Source organism: Cricetulus griseus, chromosome 3, assembly GCF_003668045.3.
Source record: "Cricetulus griseus strain 17A/GY chromosome 3, alternate assembly CriGri-PICRH-1.0, whole genome shotgun sequence".
Classification (NCBI taxonomy): domain Eukaryota; kingdom Metazoa; phylum Chordata; class Mammalia; order Rodentia; family Cricetidae; genus Cricetulus; species Cricetulus griseus.
In genome coordinates, this window is record NC_048596.1 from 48,587,509 (window position 1) to 48,609,007 (window position 21,499).

The window sequence follows — 21,499 nt, forward strand, 5'->3', positions numbered from 1 at the left end:
AAAAAACAGTCCAACACTGCCCCCCGCATCTTCCCAATGAGAGTCTAGCCTGAGCTATGGGAGATGTTGCACAAACACTCTGTCGCAGTCAGACACGGTTGGCTAATTTTAATTAATGGAGGTGCTTATTGCAGGGTGATACAGACCCCATGTGACGGGTCACGTGACCCCATAGCAACTGGGGTGGTGATGTGGGACACTCTGGAACTTCAGTCTTCGGGGGTCCTGATGACCGGAAATGGCCAACAGGCTGCTTCGCAAGCTCTAGGAGTTCAAAACCTGCACCTGCTAGTGTGACTCAGGCGGGCTCTCCCAGGCCTCAGCCCTTCACAGGGGACAACAGGACATTCCCTGTGTTTCCAATAGATCCATGACCTCCGTAACTCTGACATCCGTTACCTTGACCTCATACTGAAGTCTGTACCTTGTGTCCTGGTGGGGACTGGACGGTCAGGGCCCCAGCAACTTATGGTTGCGTCCAATAATGTCACTCATGAAGGTATCGGCGCCCACGAAATCCCACGTGATGATGTTGGCGCAACCGGAGCCCGGCCCCGGCCGCTGCTTTCTCACTCATGCTCTCAGGGACAGGTGGTTGGGCAACATGACCTCCTCCAGGGACCCAGATGAGTACTCCACGTTTTCCATGAGGTTGATGCCTGCCACAAACAGGCCACCTGGGAGGGAGGAGTGGTGTCATGCAAGGGTCTACATCACAGCAGGTGAGACTGACAGGATGGCATCCCTAGAGAAGCCCACCACCCTGTCCCACATGACATCAGTGCCCAACCACTCCCAGACTGACAGATGACATCCCCACACACCCCCACCCGAACTTGACTGACAGGTGATGTCCCCACAGACTCACCCCATCCCCACCTGACAGGTGATGTCCCCCAAAGACACCCACCTCCACCTGACAGGTGACATCCCCACAGATGCCCACCCCCACCTGATTGACAGGTGACATCTCCACAGACTCCCCCATCCCCACCTGACTGACGAGTGACTTCCCTAAAGACACCCACCCCACCTGACTGACAAGTGACATCCCCACAGACGCCTTCCCCCCACCTGATTAACAGATGATGTCCCCACTTACGCCCACCCCATCCCACCTGACCGACAGGTGACATCTTCACAGACTCCCACCCCAGGCTGCGTCCTGCGTGGACCTGGGAGATCGCAGGTCTTCATGGCCTCCAGGTAACGCAGCAGCCCTGAGACTTCACCTTGTCCCCCCACCAGTAGGGGATTCCAGGTCACAGCTCTGCATGGCGACCCACAGAGGCCTCGTTGTCGTAGGACACGATCACCTGCTTGCCTGGGGCCTACAGCTGCCTCAGCATAGGGATGTCCTTCGTGACAGGGGCCACTTGAGGCTTCGGACCAGGTGGCGCCGGGTCCACACCCATCCTCATCCCGCACAGACACAGAATGCCCCCAAAGATGTTCTTGATGCAGCCCACGAGGTATTTGTACAACTCGCATCCCCTTGAAATTCTTTCAGGCCAGGATGACGACCTCACAGGGGTGCGACTCCAGCCACTCAGAGATCTCTGTGAGGGTGTCCTGGAGACTTTACGGGGATGCGTCTCAGAGCCTGGCGGACTGGGATCCCTTTCCACCTAGTCCCTCCCATCCCCCGCCCTGTCCCAATTGAGCTCAGACTTCATGTGGCTGGCTTTTGCTTGGAAAATGCTTGTTACACGACATTGTGTTCAAATTTTGTATTCAAGACATCGATAAGTATATAACTAAAAACATTGCACATCATCCCTGCCATCACGAAGAAGAGTGCTGGTATCTCTTATTAAAGGCGAAGCATGGAAACCAAGGTACCAAAACTGTATTTCTGATGAAGACATAATATATAGTCTCCAGCTAGGAACACGTTCTTAGCCAGATTCCCTGTGTTCCTGGCTGTGGTGGCAAATGCTTTCAGGACTGTCTTCAAGCCTGTCACTGAAACTTGCAGGTTTAGCAAAGGACAACATGGGGTGGCAGTTGGTGGAGTTCAGCTACACATACTTTCGAAAGATCATTACAGCTGGGCTGGTCGTTGATTGGGATGTTCTCCAGGAAAAGGGGCCCGCGGAGGGTCATGGGATCTTCACCTGAGTTTCTAGTCACTGCTCCCCACAGGTCATATGCAATTTTACCTATGGCCTGAGAGAGGAGCTAGAGTACACAGCTGGAAGAAACTGGTAGAGGGGCTCCACATACACGGCCATGGGGAAGCCATTATCCACGCTGGCTTCAAACTAGTGGCTTCTTTGGGGTCACCCACGCTCCTGCCCTCATCCACGATCTGTAAATAACCCTGATAAACTCATTGGTTCTGAGGGATGAACTTTGATGTAATCGATTTTTGGTTTGTCATTGACACTTTATGAGGCGAGGAGGTAGACCTTGACAAACCGACTTACAACGGGGCAGCTTCTTATATGGTATATAAGATCTGGAGCCATATATCACTGCCAGAACCCTATTATCTAATGACTAAAGAGAAAAGGCAGCAATCCCTTGATTGTTTTGTGCCTCATATTCCCGGAGATTATTGTACTGGAATTGGGAAGACTCCAGAGACGGAAATACCAATAAAACATACTCCTGCTGAAACCCGGGATCGAACCAGGGACCTTTAGATCTTCAGTCTAACGCTCTCCCAACTGAGCTATTTCAGCAAATGCACAGGCAGCCCTGTACCTGGTCCAAGGGAAATTTAAAGGAAAAAGAAAAAACTCAGATGACTTCACCTCTAACTTTTGATTTTCTAATTTCACTTTTAGAGGTGTATGGTTTCTACTTCTACCGTTTTGAGAACAATGAGAAAATTAATTCCTACCAGGGCGGGTTCTGCTGCGTCCCCGGTTACCATCGCATTTAATTCATAAGATTTCTCTATCGCTGTCCAGGGTCCCAAAGAGATAGGGATTACCTGGTGTATATAGTATGGCCTGAGGATCCCATTCAACCCTCAGGTCTGCTGGAAGGTCTACGCCATCATAATTCTTAAATGGGGTAACCAGTTTGTCCTCAGTCATCCAGCTCTGTCCGAGGCCTGAAAGGTCAGGGTCGAGACAGACTTCAGTGTTTAGTCTGTCGCCCTTTGGCGAAGGGCGCATGCAAATCATAGCTGAAAGCAGGCAGCAGGAGGGTAAGAAGGAAGCAGTCAGTGTTCTGCACCAGCCTGGCCTGAGAAGGATGGGAGCGAAGAGTGGAGAATTACAGTTGCCCAGTGGACAAGTTTGCACTTTCCAATGGTGTCCCCGAGAAAGAGGAGTCTGGGTATTTGCTGCAGGCACTTGCTGTTTCTCTCCTTAGGATGCCTTCTCAGTCTCAAGATTCACGATCCTCTATGATGGCTTTGTTGTAGACTATTAAAGATGTGTTACGTTTGTTTATGCTGTGGAACATTTGTCTTAATGATGCAAAGATGTGTTGCATTCTTGTTTATTTGTTTAACTCTGTGAAGCTGTGTTACTTTGCCTGTCTAAAACACCTGATGGTCCGATAAAAGAGCTGAACAATGGCTAGGCAGGAGTGAGGATAGGTGGGGCTGACAGGCAGAGAGAATAAATAGAAGGAGAAATCAGGAAAAAGCAAGAGAGATCAAGGAGTGAGAAAAGAAGGGGTCAGCCACCCAGCCACCCAGCCACCCAGCCACCCAGCCCCAGCCCAGCCACCCAGCCACCCAGCCACCCAGCCACCCAGTCACCCAGCCACCCAGCCACCCAGCCACCCAGCCAGTAAGAGTGAAAATAAGATATACAGAAGAAAAGGAAAAAGCCCAGAGGTAAAAAAAAAAAGTAGATGGGATAATTTAAGATAATTTAAGAAAAGCTGGCTAGAAACAAGCCATACTAAGGCCAGGCATTCTTAAATAAGAATAAGCCTCCATGTGTGTGATTTATTTGGGAGCTAGGTATTGCCCCCCCCCAAAAGAGCCAAAGAGTAAAAAGCAATGAGCAGACTTTGTATAAATTTTGTTGGATATGTGCTTTGTCAACTTCATACATATGTGAACTGTGTTCTGATTTCCTGTAACCCCTACCCTGGCAGCCCTACTATTAGCCTCTCGTCCACATTCATGTTTTCTGGATTTGTTTGTCTGTTGTTTTGTGTTTGGGTTGGGTTTCAGTTTTTGAAACCTACTGACTCTGTGTGACCATGGATATGGAACAATCCTTCACAGATTAGTGGGCGCCTTGGTGGGTACACAACTAAAGATAATGAATGCCCCAGAATCCGGATGATGGTGATTTTTCCAAAAGCTGAATCTCACCCTGCTGTCCACTTTTCTTTGGATGTGTGACCACTGCTGTTCCTTTAACAAACACCAACCAAGCCCCACGGCTATGGGCCTACAATTGTAGGTGTATTGTGTACATGTTTTTTTTTTTTTTTTAAACGTTCCTTACCCGTTTCAACACACGTTTTCTTATTTCATCACCAGATTAAAAGCTCTTAGTAATTATCACATACACCTGCTTGCCTTTAGACTCTACTAAGCCTGTGAGTGAGTGCATTCTCGTTTAATCATCACAGGTTTATGATATGGAAACCAAGATAATGATTCTTTTACTTCTGAGAAGGCTGCTTTTAGAGAGGAAGAGGAGGTCGTCTTGAAGTCTTTGTGGCCCCTGCGTGAAACGTCGTTGTGAGGAGGGTGAAGACCCTGCTTCACATTCGAGTTCCACCTCCATTTTTGCCCTTTCTTGCTCATCAGGGCATTCTAGGCTTTTCGAGGGCGGATGACTTACTCTGGTTTAACTCCTCATCCAGTTGAGGAGGTCTGCTTCATTCTGTGACCCGCCTGAATCAAGGAAGACTCAATCTGTGTCAAGCAAGGAGTGTCTTCTCCTCCCAGGGAACTTGCTTCACCTCGGGGAACTTGCACCCGAACTTTTTGTGTTTACCAGCCAATTTCTTAAAATCCTGCAAGAATAAGGATGGGAGTGTACGAATTTGTCGTGGGTGTGCGCTGACTGTTTTGGTTTGTCCCAGCCCTTGAATGAACATTCTCCAATACGAGGCCCACTTTTCTCCCACTAACAGGCATCTCTACCTCGGCTTCAATATCTCGCGGTAATCACGGGCACACTTCGGAGAAGGGGAAATTTGACCTGGTGTATAGAGGGGTTTCGGTTCCCAGAAAAAAACACCTGTTCCTGACAGCAGGGTAGGACCGTGCAGGGAAACCCGAGCCGGCCGCTCTTGGGGCAGAGGGAATGCGGTTGCAAGCATGTCTCTCGAACTTTCGAGCTCCTTCCCAGTAAACCATCAGGAACGTGGTGTGCTCGCCAGGATTTTAACATTCCTTTCCCCAAATGAGATGTCTAATGTCCTAAAACGAATACTCTGAGTACCTTCTTTAAAATAAAAGGTTTCCGCCCGAACAGGGACTTGAACCCTGGACCCTCAGATTAAAAGTCTGATGCTCTACCGACTGAGCTATCCGGGCTCACAAGACAGAGAGTCAATTCGATATATGAAGACTCTTACCACTTTTTCTGAGCTACACTATTTTATAGTTACTGCGCCCTTTCTTTGTGTCTCATACAATCTCTGGGCACAAATCACGTGAGAGCGAGGAAAGGAAAACGGATCATGAAGTGGAATGATGCTATTGCTTACCATCTGAACACAGATATCTTTTAACAAACACGCCCCTTTTCACTTAGAGCTTAATTCCCTTAACCGTGAACACCTAGTTCTGCAAAAGTGTGTGGTGCGGGCAGATGCCACCCGCTAACAATTGCCACACTTGGTGTTTTCTTCCCCAGATCGAAAAGGCTGAAGCCAGTTGTTACTGCCATCGGGCTGCCCTTTCTTCCAATACACGACTTTCAATTCCCTCCTCCCCATCATGGGTGCCCAGCTCAAAAAATGCAAGCACGAAACACAGTAGCCGAAGGGAGCTGCCCTGGTATACCAGGAGTCAGAGTAAGCCCTCCCAACCTGCCTCCGTCCCAGGGCCGGCCTTCAGCTCGCTCAGCTCCAAACACCCCATCCTCTCTGATACCACAGAATCTTATTTTTATAGCAGATCCTGCCACAACCTTTCAGTCCTCTGGGCCTCTGCTGGTAGTTGCTCTTCCCTCGCACCTCCCCTTTCTGAACAATCCCTGTTATGCGGCGTTCTCAGATGACGCTCTAAAGGAAAAAAACAAGAGAAAAATAAGCAACCCGTGCATTTCAGAGAGACTCGAAAGGGATTCTCAGGGAAGGGGTGATTCTTCAAGAAGTGGCCCAAAGTTCCAGTTTATATAGCACCTTCAACAAGAAAAACTAATAATAATAATAATTAATAACTAATAATAATAATAATAAATATTTTCGGATGAATGGCAAGATAAAGGAAAAAGACCTTGTGTCTCTAGAGAAACAAATTGTGGGGAAGTAAATATATAGGAAATTAACAGTAGATAAAGATAGTTAAGGAAGTCTGCTGTGTAAATTATTCTGATACCATCTGCAAGGATACTAATTTTAAAATATTTTTAGTTGACCAACCTTTGTCCTTCTAGATAAAGAGGAGAGAAGGGAAAGGTTTGTACATGTATGCCCTGCTTGCATGCAATTAGAGAAAAGGTTGAGTTTTTCATTGTATTGGCTTCTTAATTTACTATGACTCAAACTTGAAGCCAAAGAGATATGTTGGCCTGGGCATGGTCTCCTCCCTGTTAGACACTGGGGAATGTAGTTGAAATGCCACCTTCTCTTGGGTGCCCTGTGTAACCAGCTGGCACAGCGGCATCCTGCAGAGTGGGTGGATAAAGGCATCTGAAGTATGCTTTGTAAGTTGAGTGAGATTATTCAGCTGTCTTCTTTACATTTCCTGCTTGGATCACAAGTGCTTCTCGCGGTGTCCTCCCTCCACTCCTGGCTGAAACCTGGACAGGGCAAAAGGGCAACAGTTCCTAGACATGTGTGATTCTCCTTTTCATTAAAGATCCTAACTGTCCCCTTACCTGTGTAGAAGAGATGCTGAAGCAAGCTGCCAGGTGGCTCCAGAGAAACAGAACTGATTGGACACAGTTAGAGGCAGAGGTATTTTAAGAACTTAGTTCAAACTGTTATGAGAGTCTTAAGTTCAAAACCTGTAGAGGCCCAAACTTCCCCAGTGGTTCTAGCTCCTGATGCTAGCAGACCTGGGCTACGCTCAGCTAGGCGTTGGTCAGAGACGCTTCCCTTAGCAGTAGACAGCAGTCGATGGGGAGATGCAGAAATGGTCACAGCTTGAAGATAGAGATTGTGACTGCTAAACAGGACATCTACGCCAATCCCCGCCACCACCATCGCCACCACCACCAATGCTTAGAGCACATTGCAAAAGAGATAAAAAGAATTTAAGAGTCTGAGGATGAGGAGGTGTGCTGTGGGATGCCAACTTTTGAACCTGACCTGGCTATCAAGCTCATGAATTACTGCAGCAGGGGTTACCTACTCAAGACCTGCACAAAACAAGCCAGCCCAAATCCCTTCATTGATAGCTAGATGATGCCCAGGCCCCACACCATACTGAAGTTATTGCAGTGAGTATTTGCTGGAGGAGGGAGAATCAAACTTCATTGAGGGTGTGACCACTGGGAGGTTTCCCATGCTCCAGTGTGTGGCCCCCACACCCATGCTCATCACCCACTGGACTTAGTGGGAAAGAAAAAGACAGGAAGAAAAGAAAGAAGAGAAAAGTTGGGAGGGGTGTGGAGGGGATATGAATGGAGTTGGAAGGAGAATGTGAAAAAATAGATATGATTTTATGTCATTGTATACGTATATGCTATGCTCAAAAATTAAAAAAATTTAAAAACCTGTAGGGCAGGCTGACAGACCAAATATCTGTGAGAGCTTTGATGTGCTGAAGCTGTCTCAATTCCAAATGAACACAGCAGGCAGTCAGCCAGAAATTCAGGCAGGTATTCTACGTCCACATTTTTTGAATTCCTTTCTCATTAGAAATTCATCTTTGTGAGTGCCAGGATAGGCTCCAAAGCTACACAGAGAAACCCTGTCTCGAAAAAAAAAAAAAAAAAAAGAAATTCATCTTTGCTCTTAAGGGTTTCAAATGATTGCACGGAGCAAACTACATTATGGAGAATAATTGGTCTTGCTTAAAGTCTACTGATTTGAATATTACTTATGGCTTTTATTTTTATTTATTTTTGGTTTTTGGAGGCAGGGTTTCTCTGTTTTGGAGCCTGTCCTGGAACTCGCTCTATAGACCAGGCTGGCCTCGAACTCACAAAAATCCTAGTTCTGGGATTAAAGGCATGTGCCACCAATGCCGGACTAGCTTTTATTTTATTTTTTTTAAGTTGCATTTATCTATGTATTTGGGGGAGGCATGCACACTTACCGCAGTGCCTATGGGAAGGTCAGAGGACTATTTTCAGGAATCAGTTCTGTCCTTCCACCAAGTGGATCCTGGGAAATGAATTCAGATCGTCAGGCTTGGCCACAGCACCTTCATACATACATACATACATACATACATACATACATACATACATACATACATACACACACACTCAACAATAACATCTAAATTGGTGTTTAAAACAAATAACCAAGCACTGTTGTCCAACTTGAAACACAAAATTACTCATAGCTCATGTCACAGCCATCATTCAAAGGTGGAACAATCCAGTTTTTTAGATGACCATTTTGGTTTGCTCTGGTCATAATTAGAGATTCAAGAGTCTCTGAGCAAAACACATCTTTCCTCCCAAGAACATAATGATTTGGTGGGTGAAGCCCCGTATCATCTAACCTCTTGGCAATTAACAGAAGAGCAAGCGTTAGTTTGCAGAAAGTTGCTGGGTTTGTTGTTGTTAGTGGTGGTTTTACCATAGTGTGTGGTCTTAGACTGTGAGACTTGGATCTCACTCTTTTCTGCCCAAGGTTCAGCCTGGCACCTGGCTACACAGACGGCTCTATTTTTCCCACGGAACATTGCTCCATTGCATTCTCCAATGGTTGGCTCATCACCCTAGCACGTTTTGGGTTTGTTTGTTGGTTTGTATTAGAATCTAGAATTCAGCCCACAGCTTTCAGAATCTCCGGAGGCCTGGGCACCTGTGGGGCATGTGGGGAGGGGAAGGTGTTTGGAGGTGTGAACCAATCAGCTCAAAGATGCAGATGTACTTGTAAAACCTGTGAAGCAGTGAGGCTCAGTATAGTTCTCCCTCTTAAAATCAGTCATCTTGAGTGCTTGGAGTCTGGGAACCTCTGCTGGGACACAAAGTGAATGAGCATTGAAGTCGGAGGGCAGGAGGCTATATAATAGTGGCTTTCAATGTAGCAAATGAAAATACGGTGCATTCAGTTATACCCGAATTCCACGTAAACAACGACTTTTACTTTGTATGCTTCGTGCAAAATTTGGGACAGTGGTTATTCTACAGGGTTGTGTCTCTGAAATTCACATTTATTTAGGTGTGCTGTATTTGGCCTGATAACGCTAGTGTAGACCTGAGCTGGAAAAGGATTCCTTCATTCCCCGCACTCCATCCAAACCAGCTGTCTGCAGGTCTTGGTTATTTTTACCCAAGGTGGACAAACCCGGTGCTAGGCTGAGACCTGGGTTTCAGAACCCTCCGGCTGTAAGGATCCAGCTCAGCCACACCCCACACCCAGCAGGATCCGGAGCCCCAAATCTCCCAGCTGGCAGGCACCACACCACCGTGATATAGGAAATCCGAAAGAATGGTGTGAGGTCATCAAGAAGCGAAGGGCGCTCAGTTGAGTACAAGACAGGGAACACTAACTCTATAATATACAAAAGTGAAGACAGGAACACAAGATGAGGGAATAAGGGACACAAATGACCTCAGAGAGGGAGCAAATTAATCACTAGAGTTTTGCTAAATGTGAGTGCTAGTCCAGGTGGTGCCTAGTAAAACCACTGCCGAAACCCGGGATTGAACCAGGGACCTTTAGATCTTCAGTCTAACGCTCTCCCAACTGAGCTATTTCGGCTGTGCTTGTGAGCACCTTTTAACCTCTGTAATTATAACGAAGAAATACCGTTTTGTGCCACTAAATCAGGTAAGTTTGGCTAAAGGTTAGATGTTCACAAATGTTACAAAGACGATGACGTAAAAGCTAGGTTTACTATCTGGGATCGATTACATCTCAAGCGACTTTTTAAGAAATTGCTCTGCAATTCACTTCTCTGCATTAAAAGTACTTGGTTGGTTGTGGTTGTGATTGTTGTGGATGTTGATGTTTTGAGACTGGGTTTCTCTATGGAGCCCTGGCTGTCCTGGAACTCGCTCTTTGGACCAGGCTAATGATTATTTCGTTGTTGTTGTTGTTGTTGTTGTTGTTGTTAAATTCAAAGAATATTTTAAAGTAATGAGGATTGAACCTAGGGCCTCATGCATGCTAGCTGGTGCTATAACATTGAGCTACAGCCCCAATCCAATTCATAAAATTTTGAAATTATAACTCATAATAGTTACAATTGCATGATTTATTAATGCACAGCATTGGCTATATGGGTCAAACACAAGCTAATTGGATCACCCATCTCCCAGATTTCATGATGTAAAACAACATTGCAATGGGTATATACACATAAACTAATATTTTGAGGCAAACAAATTTTATAAGGTCAAGACATAACCTTTATTTTCATTTAGTTTTGTTTTGTGAGAGGCAAAGTTACATTTAAAGTTTTAATCACTATGCCTAAGAGATCAATGAAACAAAAATGCCTCTGTTCTTCAAGCTCCTTGCTCAAGGACAGATAGTTCCTGAAATGCTTGAAGCTTTTGTTTATGGGAGATAACAAGCCACATGTTTTCACTCCCCTAAACAAATTTGTTTGACCCATTTGCACTGGATGTGCCTGATCACATGTGGGCGGGAGGTTCACTGGGAGGAACTATGTCAGGATTATGTGTAGGCTGGAGGTACATCAGGATATGTGCTTGCCTCTGATGAAAAATGGTTTTCCTTCTTAAGCCGCTGCAAACTATGATGCTGAGGCATTTCCCAGGAATCTGGGTATGGACCTGACTAGAGCCCATCCACCTGGCCAGTATTTAATTAAAGCTTGCTTCAAATTTGGCTTTTAAGTGTAGTAGTGGATCTTATTCTCAATTGGCGGGATTAACAATTTCCCTTTTTGGGTTTTTGCTTTGCTTTTATAGATGCCATCAATTTGAATGTCAGAAATATTTACAAAACGTCTGGGAAAAGGATGGCAAGACCAAGAATGTGAGCTATCCCGAGTTTGATTCCCCATAATCACACACACACACACACACACACACACACACACACACACACCGTCGACATTTGCAAACCCTTCACACAATGTAGACTTTCCATGTTACCTCAATAGGAGTTGTAGATACTTGAGAAATTGACTTGGCTCTGGCCCCTTTCAAACTTTAAGAAGTCAGTTATGGATTAATGTTATACCTGAGATGCTGGTTCTGTCCCACCTGTCTCCCATTCTAGCTGTACATTCCTTGCATGTGTTTAATTTAAAACTATATTTTTTTTTCCTTTGGTTTTTCTCTGTAACTTTGGAGGCTGTTCTGGAACTCGAGCTGTAGCCCAGGCTGCCTCAAACTCACAGAAATCTGCTGGTCTCTGCCTCCCAAGTGCTGGGATTAAAGGCATGCGCCACAACCGCCTGTCTAAAAGTATCTTAAGTACCATAAGGCTAGTTAAAATAATCCGATGTTTCATACTAAGTTGATTCATGAGAAGGGGGAACATGGGCTTATTGTCACTTGAAATGAAAAGATGATCTTGGTTTAGGATTTGCAAAGACAAAGTAGTGAATGATTCCAGATTGCCTTTTTCAAGGGAATGAGGGAAGAGCACATCCATGGTACGGAGCTGCCATGCCTCAACTAGATGTTGTCAAGGTTTTTACAGACCCAATATCACCATTTTGATTTTTCTAGGTAGTTGCTGTAGGAAAAAAAATCCTAAAATAATGCCCATCTAACCAACCCTCCAGACACCTGTTGTAATGTAAAAAGCGGCTCGAGAGAGTAAGACACCATGTGACAGAGTTCATGTGAAGGGGTTTTTAATTAGGGAAACGGGAAAAAGAAGGAGGGGAGTGGGGGAGACCAGCCTCCAGGGACAGGAGCAGCAGAAAAAAGAGAGGTGTGTGTGTGTGGGGGATAGATAGGCAGAAAAGCAGAGAGAGAGAGAGAGGAACAGAGAGAGAGACAGGAGGTGGGCAGGGCCCTTTTAAAAAGGAATGTAGTGAATGTGCACAGATAGTGCTTAGCAGCTGCAACTCAGAACATGTCCTGTCAGAACCCCAAGGGCAGGCCAGATGCCCGAATACTACTACCACCACCATCACCAGCAGCAGCAGCAGCAGCAGCAGCAAAGAAAGCTACACAATCAATATGATAGGGTTTGTCTTTTATGGTTACAATAGCCTACACAGCACAACTGACTCTAGAATATTATCTATTAGTCATAGAGGGTTTTGTGATGGTTATCTTGATGATCAGCTTACTTCCATGGAGAGATGCCTACAGGGTTAGTAAGCACGCTTCTGAGCAGTCCATGAGGCTGTTTCTAGAAGGGAAGAGATCATGGAGGCTTTGACCTAATCACTCGTTTAAGCAATTGAAAGATTCAATATTTAAATTGGTAATTATGTGGTGGTAAATTAAGGAAGTTGTTCCTATTTGGAAGAAGTGGGTCACTTGGGGTAGACGACAAGGGACATATCTTAGCGCTGGTCCTTTCTGTAACTCCGATACACTTCCTGGTTACCTTGCTCTATAATATTCCTTTGGAGGTGATGTTCTGCCTAGCATCTGACCCAAGGCCAAGAAACCAGCTAAGCATGGACTAAAGCCATGGACCAAAAGGAACCCTTCTTCCCCTTACTGTTTCTCTCTAGGATTTGTCACAGCAATAGGATGTGTGGCCAGCATGGGGTCCTTCAGCTGTTCACAGAAGAGACTCGAGTTAAACACATAAGAAGGGTATAAAGTTCCCTGGGCTTGAAGCTAGAGACCACATGGTAAGGCCCACACATAGCCCCAGGAATAAGACTGGCTCCTAGCTGACAATCAACAAAGAAACTGGTTCTTTTCCACAACAAGAAACTGAAGGCTGCCACCAAGGATAAGTCTAGAAGGAGACTTCCACGATGTGCCTTCTGACAAGAGCTCAACCATGTCCCCTTTATGTCTCATGAGACCCTAAACAAAGAATCCAACCATGTGGTGTGACTCCTTACCTCCAGCATTGAGCTTATAAACAGGCCTGGCTTTAAGCCACCAGGCATATGGTAATTGGGTATGAAGCAGTGGAAAACCCTTTCAGTTGTATAGACTTGGTGTATGCATGACATAAGGTGACTTAAATCCTGGCCAAGTGCTTGTCTGGGATTCAGAGCAAGTCAGTCCCTTCATAGTCATATTTTAGATATAATGGCACTAACTATATAGTACAATTATTATATATATAATATACTAGCCTAACCTCAGTTCCTCAGTTGAATCCAAATCTTTGCAGATATATACATACAATATGTATTATTGTATCCTTGGTTATCCTTGGCTATAGTAAATTTAGACTATGTAGAAAATTGGAGGCTAGGGCTGGAGAGATGGCTCAGAGGTTAAGAGCACTGACTGTTCTTCCAGAGGTTCTGAGTTCAATTCCCAGCAACCACATGGTGGCTCAGAACCATCTGTTATGAGATCTGGTGCCCTCTTCTGGTGTGTGGAAGCAGACTGTTGTATATATAATAAATAAATAAAATCTTTTAAAAAAATAAAAAAAAGAAAAGAAAATCAGAGGCTAGTCTAGGCCACAGTAGACCTTGTCTGAAAAAAAAATTGATATCTCTACAAGTCCCTCCAACAAAGCATATACAAAAATGAGTTGTTTCTCTTTCAAAGTCCTTTCTTCCTTTAAAAAATTATTTTATGTGCATTGGTGTCTTGCCTGTATGTATGTATATGTGACATACATACAGATCCCCTGGAACTGGAGTTACTGGAAGCCATGAGCTGCCATGTGGGTGTTAGGAACCAATCCCTAGACCCCTGGAAGAGCAGACAGTGCTCTTAACTGAGCCATTGCTCCAACCCCCTTCTTTTTTATTTTATTTTAGAATTCCAGCTAGCCTGGAACTCACTCTATATAGACCAGGCTGGCCTTGAACAACTGATCCTCTTATCTTTGCCCTCCTAGTGCTAAGATTAAGGCTGTGAGTTGCAATGTCCCAAATTATTTTATTTCAGTTATGTATACATGTTTGTAGTTGTGTACAGATGTGTTCATGCAAGGGCAGGTGCCTCTAGAGATCAGAAAGCATCAGATCCACTGATCAGGAGTCTAGGCAGAGATGAGCTAGGAATGGAATTCTGGTCCCCTGCAACAGCAGTACAGACTTTTCAACCACTGAGCTGTTTCTCCAATCTCGAAATTCATATTACCATTTGTCTCAGTTAGGGTTGCTATTACTGTGTTGAGACATCATGACTAAAAGCAAGTTGTAGAGGAAAGGGTTTGTTTGGCTTACACTTCAACATTGCACTCGATCATTAAAGGAAGGAAGTTAGAAAGGAACTCAAACAGGGCAGGAACCAGAAGGCAGAAGCTGATGTAGAGGCCATGGAGGGGTGCTGCTTACTGGCTTGCTCCTCATGGCTTGCTTAGCTTGCTTTCTTATAGAACCCAGAACCACCAGCCCAGGGATGATCCCACCCACAATGAGCTGGGCCCTCCTCCATCAATTACTAATTAAGAAAATGCCTTACAGATGGATCTGATGGAGGCATTTTCTCAACTGAAGTTCCCTCCTTTCAGATGGCTTTAGTTTGTGTGTCAAGTGGACATAAAACTAGCCAGGACACCTGATTTCTCATCTAAGATTCCCAGGGCAGTGAATTGCAAAACCTTCCCTTCTCTGCCTCCTGCTCATCATCCCACACGCTGTACATCCCACTTAGAATTCTCCTGCTGCCCATCTTTCCTCTCCAGCTTCTTAACAGGTCTTATTCATAAATTGTTTTCTACCTGAAACCCAATACCCTGCTTTTCACTAGTTAAAAATAAAAGCCAAGGCTTCTTCTGACAGCACATGAAGCATTTTGGGGGGAGAGCACACACTTCTCCTGCACCTTGCTTGGTGGTTTTGTTTTGTTTTTTTTTTTTAATGCTTGAGGACAGTTTTACTAGAGTTTAAGAGAAACAGTACAGGTTAACTGAGAATACCAGCAGCTGCCACAAGGAGAAGTATAGGGAAAAGTCATGCCTTTTAAGATAGGCATGGAAGGCAGGGTGTGGTGGCATACACCTTTGGTCCCAGCATTTGGGAGGTAGAAGCAGAAGGATCTCTGAATTTGAGGCCATCTTGGTCTACAAAGAGCTCCAGTATAGTCAGGGCTACATGGGGAGATGTCTCAAAAAACAAACAGCTGTGAGGCAGAGGCAGACAGATCTCTGTGAGTTCAAGGCCGGCCAGGTCTACAGAGTGAGTTTCAGGATAATCAGGACTGTTATACAGAGAAAACTTGTCTCAAAAACAAAACAAAACAAACAAAAAAAACCCACCAGTTTAAAAGTAAAAGCTAGACATGGTATAGAAATAGAGGTAGCTTATTAGGAAAGGAAAATGCACTCCCAGGGATGGAAGTGGGATAGTGAGCTGAGCAAAGAGCCCTCAAGGCTAGTAAATTCTTGATCTTAAACTGGCATGCATACAATCCCTGCCAGCATGTTTGTTTGGGCCTTGCTCTTTCTCTTTGTCTACGAAATACATTTATATAACCCTTCCCTTAATGCCTACTTAACTTGCAACTCACAGCTCAAGTTCTTCTAGTTCTAGAAACCTTCTTTGACATGCCTCTATCCACTTTCTTCCAACTCCCTACAGGCTACAGAGCCTCACACCACTGGCCAAACTTGATTACAATTGGCTGTTTAGTTAATCTTTTTTTTTTTTTTTCCTATTTGTGTTAGTTATCAGTTAGATAACAGGCTGGGGTAAAAACACAGAAAACATGGGTGAGTGAGTGAATGAATGAGTGAATGAATGACTAAAAACATTCCTAGCCATATCCTAAAATGAACTTGTTTTTAGTAACCCTTAAATCACCTGGTCAATAGCTGGGCGTTGGTAGTGCACGCCTTTAATCCCAGCACTCGTGAGGCAGAGGCAGGCGGATCTCTGTGAGTTCGAGACCAACCTGGTCTACAAGAGCTAGTTCCAGGACAGCCTCCAAAGCCAAAGAGAAACCCTGTCTCGAAAAACCAAAAAAAAAAAAAAAAAAAAAAAAAAAAGGCCTGGTCAAGCTCAGAGGCAGTGACCTCTACTGGTTATTTATGGAAGATGGAGTCATGTGTCATGGTGTAGGGAGGGACCCAACCCCAGGCCTTGCACTTACATACTGCGTAATACCCATAGCCCTTTGAAGACCCCTCACTGGGCCACTCAGCTGCCTTCCTGAATGGAACAATGAACCAGAGTAGCAGCAGTTTGAAAGAGTTGGGGGACTATGGCTAGCTACCACAGGTGCTCCAGAAACCCACACAAGGCTCTGGATGCTTTCACTGGGTAAGGGACAAAAGCTGTGTGCTTTTTATTATTTATTTATTTAATGTTTATTATTTGGCTGGGTCTCATGAGACCCAAGCTGACCTCAAACTTAGTATGTTGTTAAGAATGAACTTGAACTACCCTCCTACCACCATGTCCCAATGGCACATGGAGTGTCTGAATTTTGTTTCATAAAGTGTATATCTGTAAAATGATTGAAATCTGAAGATTTTCTGTACCACTTTTGAGACTTTATTTTACTGACCCTGTAGAGCAAATCCTTGAAGTGTATGGGTTGAACAAGTGTGTGTGTGTGTGTGTGTGTGTGTGAATGTGAATGCAATGACATTTTATAAACAAGGGAAGAGAAGCGCCTAGGTCATCATGTCAAGACTGTCCTCTCTGCTGCAGTCTGTAGAGATTGAGTCTCCTTTGAGATCTGGCTAATGAGGGAGTAAGGATCTTGACCTTGGCACCATGCATAGTCCTTGTGGGAGAATCCAGTGTAGTGGAGTGAAGTTCAGCAGTGTAAGCTTTTCTCTGTTCCTTTCTTTATCACTACCAGACAGCTCCAGCTCTATAGCTTGAGAGTCCTCAAAGACTTTCTGTCCTAATTCTTTGAATGTGGGAAACAGTGGTTGTCGTCCTCCTCCATATCATCTCTTCTTTCCCTTCAGGATGGATCTCCTCTGTTGCTTTTCAACTGTGTAGAAATGAAGGCTGGGGAAGGCAAACATAATAAATGCCCAAATCATTCTAACTTGCCTAAAACAGCATGGTGAACCATCTCTGTGATCAAAGCCTGTATTTCTGCTTGTAGGACTTTAAAGGTCCATGAATGCATGGGTTTGAAATACTGCTGAGTCATAAGGTTGAATCACGTTGGACTATGACGCTTGGGATCCACATCCTAACTCGTCATGTCACATTATTAGATCAAAGAGGGACAATTACACACTGTGGCTGCTTGATTGTCCCTAATGTAGGAATTAGATTATATAATGGTGCTCCAGATCTTGGCACAGGGCTGTTAGGCCTTGTACCTACTGGCATGGTTTTCACCTTACCAGAAAACAAAATAATAAAACTTTATAGCAATTTAACATTCAATTTTGTAATAGTAATCAGGCAAATTGAACAGATAGGTGGTTTCTCAAAAAATCTGGTACAAAAACAATCCATGACAACACAGCTACTTTTGTTGACATGAATCTGAAAAATCCAGAATCCTGGAGGTTGAATTTCTAGGATGTTCCTTGGGGTAGAGCCTTAAAAGAAATGGCACTAGTCTTATGAGCCTGTACAGATAGCCAAGCACTTCAGTGGCAGTATGTGACACGGCCACAAAGGGTCACATGAGAAGACTAAATCACTTCTAAACCAGTTACTCCTTGGGCAAAGAATAGCTGATAGAGGCCATAGCCACTCCCAGCTTTGAATTCCAACCCTGACTAATCAATCATCCATGTGAGCCTGAACAAATTTAGTTTTTCTGAGTGCCTTTTTTTCCCCCACCGTCAGCATGATCTGAATAGTTTCCTCTTAAAAGTTATGTGACCCAGAGAATGAGTTCCTCTCAGCTCTCTGTACTTAGGGCTCCTCCTGGGCAGGATCCTTTGCTGCATTCTCTAACAGGAACTCTTTCTCAGCCCATACCCTACAATGCTCATCCTCTTCTAGCGCCTGGACTTTGCAAAAGAAAAAGTGAAATGTTGTCATTGCTTGGAAATGGTCTTTTTGCTTTTGAGGCAGGACCTAAGTGTCTCGGGTTGCTCTATAATCTTCCTGCCTCTCCTGCTTTTGCCTACACCACCACTCCTGGCCTTCTATTTGTTTGAGTTAGACTCTCCACAAGTCACCCAGACTTGAGCTCCTGGGCTTGGGAAATTTGCCTCAGCTGATTGCTGGAAGACAAGTGTGCCACTTCATTTTGAAGGTCTTTCAAACAAAGTACAATTGCTTATGGTTCCAAAGGCTGGATTTAAACCTATACATCAAATGGCTAAAAATTTTGAGAATTTTACTTTTCAGGGCTGGGCATTAAATCCAGGCCAGGCAGGGACATGCTAGGTAAGCCCTACCCATAAACTATATATAGTTATGTTTCTCTATGCTCAGACATTAACAAATGTCACACTGCAAGGTTATTCTGCTCACAAACTTGGACTGATGTTGAAGAATTACAATCTAAGAGCTTGAGAGATGGCTCAGCTGTTAAGAGCACTTACTGTGCCAGGTGTTGGTGGCGCATGCCTTTAATCTCAGCACTCGGGAGGCAGAGACAGGCGGATCTCTGAGTTTGAGGCCAGCCTAGTCTTCAGAGCGAGTGCCAGGATAGGCTCCAAAGCTACACAGAGAAACCCTGTCTTGAAAAACAAAAAACAAAACAAAACAACAAACAAACAAAAAGAGCACTTACTGCTCTTGCAAGAGGCCTCAGTTTGGTTCCCAGATTCTACATGGTGGTTACCAACCTTTCCACACATTCTTCTGGCCTTTGTGGCCACCAGACATGCACATAGCACACATACATACACATAGGCAAAACTCATACATATAAAATAAAATTCCCAAACAGAAAATTACCACTGACCAGGTCTCCCTCTGTCCACCACTATTTTTTGCCTAGTAGGAGTAGAAGCAAATCAGACAATATAGCTTTTTAAAAATTATTTAATTTAGTAGTTTTTTTTTTGAAAAAAAGCAATAAGGCAAAAAAACTGAAAATATATATATATAGTCTTGTTTTGCTTTCATGTGACTTTATTCCATCTTCAGGACTTCTAAGCTTCTTCCGTTAGCAGGGATCTGGGAATCAAGCTAGAAATGTAGTGCAGATACAGAGGAAGGGGCTAAAGCAATAAGATTCTGTGGGAAATTTCCGTTCTATCCAAAGTCTCCAGAGATGGTGCCCATTTCATGGGCCTCCTGGAGTAACCCCTTGTACTGGGGGAAAGCCTTCTTAGGAGGAAATTCCCCAGTGCTCAATCTTTGAACATGTTTGATCTAGGGAGGGAGAGATGGTGGGGGGAGGGGAGGATATGACTAAAAGTACTAATTTACCCAGTAAAATCCAATTTCCCTGGAGGGATAACTTCTTCTGGAATGATATTTTCCCCAAGGACCCACACTGGCTGAGGCTCAATAGTTAAGGAACAAAAACAAAAACAATAACAAAAAGTACATAAGGAAGGCACCTCAATTTATGACCCTCAACCAAGGGTGGATTGCACAAGGGTTACATTTCTGAATAGGAAACTGAAATTAATACAGAAAAAATGATGAAAGGAAGCCAGGGCCCAGCAGTTCCCACAGGGCACAGGGCTCTTAGCTCACATTCTTGGAAGAAAACTCTTTTGGGATTTAGCCTGAGCTGGCTGGGACAGAAGGAAGCTAGAAATCACCCTCCTGACTTTCTACCCGTACTCCTCCTAAGGAAGGAAACTGAGGTGGGAAAAAGACTAGGACTTCCTTTCCAAGAGCCAGGTAATCAGGAAAGCAGAGCTGAGGCAGCAGTGGGTCACCGTGACACAAACCTTCATCCTTGTCCCTGTTCAGTAACTGCCACATGTGACCCTGCTTGGGGTTGCAATGCCCTCAAAGATGGAAAGCAGAGGGGCATCAACCCATAGTAACATGCGTCCGAGAGTCCCAGGGAGACAGGTGATATAAAAAAAAACCAAGAGTCTTCATGGGAAAGAGGAAAACAAAAAAAATTAGATTTTTCTCTACATACATATATATATATGTATATATATATATATAATATACAGATGATTTAACACATTATTCCAGAGGTGGCTCCATTCCATGGGACTTTCAAGATGATGAAAATGTGTGTTGCAGAGAAACTTCTCTCAGATTCTGAAGTATATAGAACAGGTCAGGCAATGTTTGGCTCCAGACTGTGACACAAATTCAAACTGGTAATGTGCCAGGAGAGAAGCCAGAAAGGCAATGAAAGACGGGATAGGAAGGACTGGGAAGGTACAAGTGGCTAGCAGTCTTCTTCCAACCTGCCTGTGTTCTCAGAGGTTCTCCACCTGAGGAAGACCATAAAACCCCTTTATAAAGATAGCGTGGCCCTCTTATCAACTACCAAAGAGGCCTCTGGTTGCTGTCAAAGTAGATAGAAAACAGCAGAGGGGTGTTGTATGCAAGTGAAGATAAAATCTCCAAGAACATAACTCAGAACTCCAGCCCTAGAGAACAATCTCTCCGGCAGATGCTCCAAAACCTTTGTTATCTATATACGACGCCTCATTAAACCAACCCCACGTGTGAGTACATTTCCTAACATGAGACCTGTGCATGAGGCCTCTGCTGGTTAAGTCTTGTGTTTCTTTTTAAGGAACTTTAAAATCAGTTCTTGCTTTGAACAGCACCAAAATGCTCATGAATCACAATCTTACGCAGATCTTGGCTGAGCAGGACACTACAAGGGAAGAGTGAACGACATCATCTTACATGGGGGCAGAGAAAAGACCACGAACACTTACTTGCCTTTGCAGATGTAGGGTAACACTAACTTTCAGCCACTAAACCGCTCCCTTACAAACATGGGTATCTACTACGTCGATTTCAGCGTCAATCAGCTAAGGCAACCAGCCAATCACCACCACGGGTGTCTGCTTCTGGTGATTGATTTGGAAAAAGTGATTGGTTAAGACAGACAAATTTGAGGAAAGCACTTGGTAAGAGTCCCACTGCCAGCCTTCCCGCACATCCTCTGCCGTCTTCTCCGATCCACCCTCTTCCTTTGAGTTACAGCCGCTTCAGAAAATGTCTGGGCAAGAGCCCCAGTCCTGCTTTTCCTTACATTCCCAGTATTCCCCCCTATAAACATGGGTTAGCTCCTTGGTGACAGGGTCCTTCTTCCGCTCAAACCACAGTGCCTTATAGGGGTCATATGGTGTGCCTAAAAGGGAAGAAAATGAAAAGCTAGGTTAG

General features: G+C 44.5%; 1 protein-coding gene and 3 non-coding genes across 4 annotated transcripts in view; all 4 read right to left on the reverse strand.

Annotated features, from left to right (window-relative positions):
- Nucleotides 1-2,614: 2,614 nt before the first annotated feature.
- Trnaf-gaa lies at nucleotides 2,615-2,687 on the reverse strand. Its single transcript has one exon. It is a non-coding gene; the product is annotated as a tRNA-Phe (tRNA).
- A 2,707-nt stretch (nucleotides 2,688-5,394) lies between these two features.
- Trnak-uuu lies at nucleotides 5,395-5,467 on the reverse strand. The gene has a single exon. It is a non-coding gene; the product is annotated as a tRNA-Lys (tRNA).
- A 4,444-nt stretch (nucleotides 5,468-9,911) lies between these two features.
- Nucleotides 9,912-9,984, reverse strand: Trnaf-gaa. The gene has a single exon. It is a non-coding gene; the product is annotated as a tRNA-Phe (tRNA).
- A 9,746-nt stretch (nucleotides 9,985-19,730) lies between these two features.
- Nucleotides 19,731-21,499, reverse strand: part of Osbp (oxysterol binding protein) — a 31,623-nt gene continuing 29,854 nt past the window's right edge. Inside the window, 1 exon segment of the mRNA XM_027406637.2 lies at nucleotides 19,731-21,467. Within this exon segment, the coding sequence (XP_027262438.2) occupies nucleotides 21,325-21,467 (143 nt within the window). The 3' untranslated portion in view covers nucleotides 19,731-21,324.